The sequence below is a fragment of the Lygodium microphyllum genome, chromosome 2, assembly GCF_053477565.2.
Source record: "Lygodium microphyllum isolate KBCC chromosome 2, Lygodium_microphyllum_v1.1.10, whole genome shotgun sequence".
Lineage (NCBI taxonomy): Eukaryota > Viridiplantae > Streptophyta > Polypodiopsida > Schizaeales > Lygodiaceae > Lygodium > Lygodium microphyllum.
Genome location: NC_141136.1, coordinates 10,137,978 through 10,144,031, shown reverse-complemented (window position 1 = coordinate 10,144,031; position 6,054 = coordinate 10,137,978). Strand labels below are relative to the sequence as shown.

Here is a 6,054-nt window from a genome sequence, read left to right as displayed (position 1 = left end):
AGGCGCCATGCCTAAGGTATGCACCCATCAAAATATAAATGATAAATCGAATACTCACTATCCTCCAATGCTTTCCTCCGCCACTGCTGCTATCTCTACACATCAATTGAAGCATTCACAATTGTTAGTAAAATAATACAATTAAACCGACAAAAGTGAATACCTAGCAGTCTTCAGCTACATAAATAAATCAACTGGTTAGAAATCAATCCTAACCTTAATTTATTACGAGTGCGCACTCTAAACTCATAAACGTTTATTAATTTAATATGCATTTTGTGGAATCACCTGCTATGGAATCACCCATGTACACACTAAATTAATGAAACGCCCGAAAAGGATAGGCGTCCCCATCAACTTCTCGCACAAAGAATCCACTTTGTGTATGAGCCCCGGTCATCAAAGTTTACGGAATCCATCGTAAAACCTCACGGAATCCACTGTGGCACGGAATCCACCGTGAAATATGCCTCCTGGCATCATATACCACTGGTGCACAGATCGGATGCTGTACACTCGCGTAGTGAATGCCGGAAGGTCCCCAAGAATAATAGAACTCTACTTTTTGCACAAAACTCAAGGTAAAAAGCATGAACGATATGAACAAGAGACCAATTGGGTGCAATCTCCCCCCATGCCTTGTGTGAGCGCTCCACAAAAGCATGTATTTTTATGTATTAATCATCTTTAAGCTCAAATAATAGCCCAAATTACAAAATAGCAAGCTTTTAGCTTTTGAGTTTGCTTTAGCACAAAATAGAAATAAAGCTAGTGGGCGGTGCCCAAAGAGTCTGGCATGCCCAATACAATGTCCAAGTACAAATAACATAATCGTGCGTCCATGCGCATACAAAATAATAAATAAATATCCAACGCCTCAATAAATAGGCATGACAAAATATAGGCGCCATGCCTAAGGTATGCGCCTATCAAAATATAAATGATAAATCGAATACTCGCTATCCTCCAATGCTTTCCTCCGCCACTGCTGCTATCTCTACACATCAATTGAAGCATTCACAATCGTTAGTAAAATAATACAATTAAACTGACAAAAGTGAATACCTAGCAGTCTTCAGCTACATAAATAAATCAACTGGTTAGAAATCAATCCTAACCTTAATTTATTACGAGTGCGCACTCTAAACTCATAAACGTTTATTAATTTAATATGCATTTTGCGGAATCACCCGCTATGGAATCACCCATGTACACACTAAATTAATGAAACGCCCAAAAAGGACAGGCGTCCCCATCAACTTCTCGCACAAGAATCCACTTTGTGTATGAGCCCCGGTCATCAAAGTTTACGGAATCCATCGTAAAACCTCACGAAATCCACCGTGGCATGGTATCCACCGTGGTACGAAATCCACCGTGGCATGGTATCCACCGTGGTACGAAATCCACCGTAAAATATGCCTCCTGGCATCATTAGGGCTCAAAGAACTAGAGAGAGTTTCATCCTCAATATGTTCTCTTCTCCCAAAGTGATTTCCATTGCATCAATTGTTGTCATTTAGTACTCCTAGTCTAAGTTTAAACCCAAACTCCTCATATCAAAGAACCCTAATCTTCTCGTTCCTTGGATTCATGTTGATAACATTTGGGATGGGATCACCTTACCTGTGATTCAACTAGTTCAATTTGCCCTAGAGAAGCAACCATGTAGAGAATATTTAAAATCTTGGTCTAATCTATCGGATTCTCAACTCACTAGATTCTTGAATATATTCTTAGGTAGAATTTTAGACATTCCCTTAAGCAAATAAACATTCTTACCTCTAGAAAAGCTATTTGGACTTCCACCCCTTGACCTTTAATTGACGCTTTCCTTGAAACATTGTGCATATGCCAAATGCGATTTGTCCTTTTTGTGGAACCGGATTGATGTGTTACATAGAGCTAGGTTGCAATATCCTTCAAACATGGGTCAATCCTTGACATAAAGGGTACGATGTAGTCTTTCTCTTAGATATAAGAACATTTTTTTTTGAACAAAAAGAATATTGTGTCCTTCCAATACAATTTATCGTTTTAAAATTTCGAAGTACATAAAAATGAAGGTTTTCCTAGTGTTCATGAAACCACCCAAGTATAATGGATTGCAAAATTTTGAACATAATTTCCAAATTTTCAAGATGAAGGTTTAAAACTTTAAGCTTTACAAAAAGTTCGCAATTATAAAAATGGTGAATACATGTAATTTAGTTCAACAATCCTTGCAAAATCCAAAGTTAAAGGTTTTTGTATCTGCTACTACCAAAAAATATATGTCCATCATGAACAGTGAGGTTGCCCTTCAAATTTGTGCGTGAGCGAGATATGCATATGGAGTGATTAAACTCAAAATTTTTTCCCTAAATAATAATCTTGGACTAAATGTACTATTAGTCATCATTGTGTCATGTTGCTAGGTCACATGGCTCATTCTGGCTTGGGAAAGGCCAAAAGCATTGTGCATGGTGCACCAAGAGAATGTCTCTCTTCGTTGGGTTTGTAATTTGTATCCACTCTTCATTGTAAAAGGAGGTTTGATGGAAAATCTTCAAAAAACCTTGGAAGTAAAAAGATGGTTTAAAGTGGAAGACCTTAAACTTCCAAAACGTTCGTGATAAAAACGACCGTGTGTGTGTTATTTATTTATTTGTTTAATTTAATACGATACAATACGTTTTGTGTACGCTAGTATCGCATATGCTGATTGTATCGATGTGGCGATGACGATCTCTTCCAAGTCGTCCGACGCAGCGTTCTCATCCTCACACGACGACCTCTGTGTACCTACAGCGCACGCCAGAGCCAGAGAGAAGAAGAGGAGGAGCCGTAGCCATAGCCATAGCCCTAGCCAGCTATGCTTCCTTGCACGCATAAACAAGCGATTGCCTCCCCGCTGCAACAGACAGCTGCCCCTGCCCCTGAGCTTGCGCTTTCTCCAAGCCTTGGGGACATCGCCGCCCGATTCAGATGCAGCGCCACGATGGATCGCCGGGAGGTCGTGGATGCCGCCAATTGATCGGTCCATCCCACTGTGCATACTACACCAATATATTGTCTCTGCAGGTCTGCTGGCTTACACCGTTCATGGTTGGGCTTGAGCTTGTGTAGACAGGCATACATCTGTGCATGCCGGATTACATTGCTCATGGGGGCAGCAGCATCAAAGGAGAAGAAGAAGCACAATATGGCAGTCAAGATCAAGCGCATCGGCGGTTATGTGCAGGAGGTCCACAGGCCTATCACTGCACAGGAGGTTATGCTCCGCAACCCTAGTCATTGGGTGGCCAAAGAAGGGATCTTCCGGTCCAAGAACCCTATTGCAGATGTCGTTCCTCCTGAAACTGTACTGCTTCAAGGCCAAATGTTCCTCCTGGTGCCCTTTCAGACCATGCATGCTCTCCTCGTGCGCCACAAATTATGCCCTGCAGCATTGGATAGCCTTATGGACCGACCGGGCATGGCTATCAGAGGTTGGTATCGTCAGCAACAGACGAAAGCTGCCATCAGGAAAAGGTCTGACATCAATAGATCAGATGCAGCATCTGTGACATCAAAAGCAGAGATCAAGAAGAATGTTGCATGTGGGATATCGAGGGCTGAGATCAAGAAGGACGAGGCCTGTGTGATGTCTGCTAAGATGTCGATGGAGAAGCATGCTTGCAATGAATCTGAGACATTGGAGAGCAAAGCAGCAATGAGACCACCTGTGCCATTGGAGAGCACAGCACTAATGAGACCACCAGTGCAAGTTAACTTGGGAGGACATGGGAAAAGCTCAACCGAGGAGCGGTTTCTCTCTCAGAAAACAGTCAAATATCATAAGGTTGACAGGAGCTTTGATGGGCCGGAGGTCTGTCCAGATGCCGAGCATCGCAGAGGCAGTGATGTAAGGAACCAGAAAAGTTTGGATGTGATAGCCAATATCCAATTGATTGAGCTAAGAGCACGGATTGTTGGTGGAAGTCACATCAGTGAGGGGAAAGAAAATAGAGAGGTTCTAGCAACTCATCAACCAAATCAGCCTCAGAAAAGCCTAATGCTATCTTCATCTACAGGGAAGATCCAAAAGAAGAGCAAGGTGAGACTAGGAGATCTCATATGTTATGCTTGCAAGTGCTGCTCAGCTTCTCGAGATATGCAAGCACCTGAGACAGTTCATGAATTGAAAGAAGCAGGGCACAATGAAGCCATAGTCCCTTTTGACAAAAGACACGGAAAGGAAATCAGATTTCAGAGGCCAAGAGCACTTCTTCATGAATTGAAAGAAGCAGGGCACAATGAAGCCATAGTCCCTTTTGACAAAAGACACGGAAAGGAAATCAGATTTCAGAGGCCAAGAGCATTTGTTTGAAAGTTAAGGTTGACATAGGTTCTCATGATAATGAGCAAAGACCTTCTTCATGCCTTAGAATGTCTGATTTACTTTTGGTCTATAGAATTAAAGACTACTAAGTCATAGATGTAGTCGAACCTCATAAAGACTATGCACACAATACAAATGTTTGTCAATTGTTTAGTAAGAGTGGTTTCTTATGTGTGGCCAAAACTAGCTCTCCTCCTCTTCTTCTTCTTCTTGCTTGTGCTTGTGCTTGAGAGAGGGAGTGTGAGAGAGTGAGTATATGAGGGTGAGGGACCTGGTGGAGAAGCTCTCAATTTTCCCCTCTCTACTTCTTCTCTTCTCTTGTCTGGAGCTTGGAGCTTGGAGCTTAGAGCTTGAGGATTGAGCTTGCTTGAGCTTGCACCTTGGATCGTGCTTACTGAGAGCTCGTGGGAGGAGGCAACTCGATTATGCATGAATGTAAGCTCACTACACTTACAGGTGTGAGAGTGTGCATGGCTATATGAGAGGTAGCCATTGCACTTAGCTTGAAACGTTTGAAATAATAAGTGGTCATAGGTCTTGGCGGTTGAGCGAGAGCTCTCGAAATAATCATACCATCCGGGTACCAAAATAGCATTCTTAAAGTATCAAACATACATTATGAAATTTTTTGTTCATTGTCTTAACTAGAACTATTCTATTTATATGGAATCAACTTTGTGAGTATCCAAATCTATATCTTCATCGTGCTCTTCGTTTCTAGCTATAGAATGTCTAAATGCAATATCGTATATAAAAGTTATGGTCAAAATATGACACCAATGTTAAGCTACCATAGCTATCTATGACTACTATGTCATACTCTATATCTACTCAAAATGGATAAATTGGTTACTTTTCATCTTAATAAGTATTTAACAAGGCTTAGCTAAGCCTCGAGAAGCTCCTCAATAAGAGATAAGTAAGTAGAAACAAGTAAGGAGAAGGGAAGACTCAATGCATACCTCGAAAGGAAGAAACAATGGCTACCATGAAACCTTGAGTTGAAGCTTTTATGTGCTTCAAACTTATTTTCACGATTTTAGAATATGGACTGATGGTATCGCCTTTGAGTAGGCAATCATTATGGACATCCTATGTGTCTTCATTTTGCCATTTATTGAGTGAGTACATGTTTTATGGTGTGTTCTTCTTTTCTTTTTATCTTCACTCTTCCTAGAATACCTTCATACGTAACTTGATAGAACTCAATCGTTCAGACAAGAACTTGCTTAAAAGGTAAGGGGATGATTTGCTAGCATCTAAAGTTACCATGTCAAAGCTTCAAGTGTGAAAGGAGAATTCTAGTAGGGATTCATTGTCTTTATATTGCTTGACATTTAGCTAAGATGTTAAGTTTATACATGATAATTTGAACATTATCCCAAATCCCCCAACTCCCAAGTGTATATACATGAGCTTTAATATTTAAAAATGTGTAACTAAAATTGAGATATGTTTACTCATCTTGTAGTGGGGTGTCATTTGAATAGCTCTACACCACTACCTTAGCAAGCAACCTGATTCAAGTAGCCAAATCCATATAGTGGGGTATCATTTGAATGGCTCCTCTACACCACTACTAGTTAAATATCACTACACTTGAGAATATAGAAAATCCATTTGATGCTTCTCTCTATTAGAGCAGTTTGTTGGTTGTCTATTGCATTTGCGTAATACATGGCCAAATATCT

At 40.7% G+C, this 6,054-nt stretch overlaps 1 protein-coding gene across 1 annotated transcript; it reads left to right on the top strand.

The window, feature by feature from the left end:
* The first annotated feature begins 2,705 nt into the window (after positions 1-2,705).
* Positions 2,706-4,805, top strand: LOC148039472 (uncharacterized). The gene has a single exon (XM_087665057.1). It carries the CDS (start codon positions 3,146-3,148, stop codon positions 4,349-4,351), a length of 1,206 nt encoding a protein of 401 aa, XP_087521183.1. The 5' UTR covers positions 2,706-3,145; the 3' UTR covers positions 4,352-4,805.
* The last annotated feature ends 1,249 nt before the right edge of the window (positions 4,806-6,054 follow it).

Coding starts and splice junctions, on each gene's coding strand:
- LOC148039472 (XM_087665057.1), top strand. CDS start 3,146: ATGGGGGCAGCAGCATCAAAGGAGAAGAAGAAGCACAATATGGCAGTC.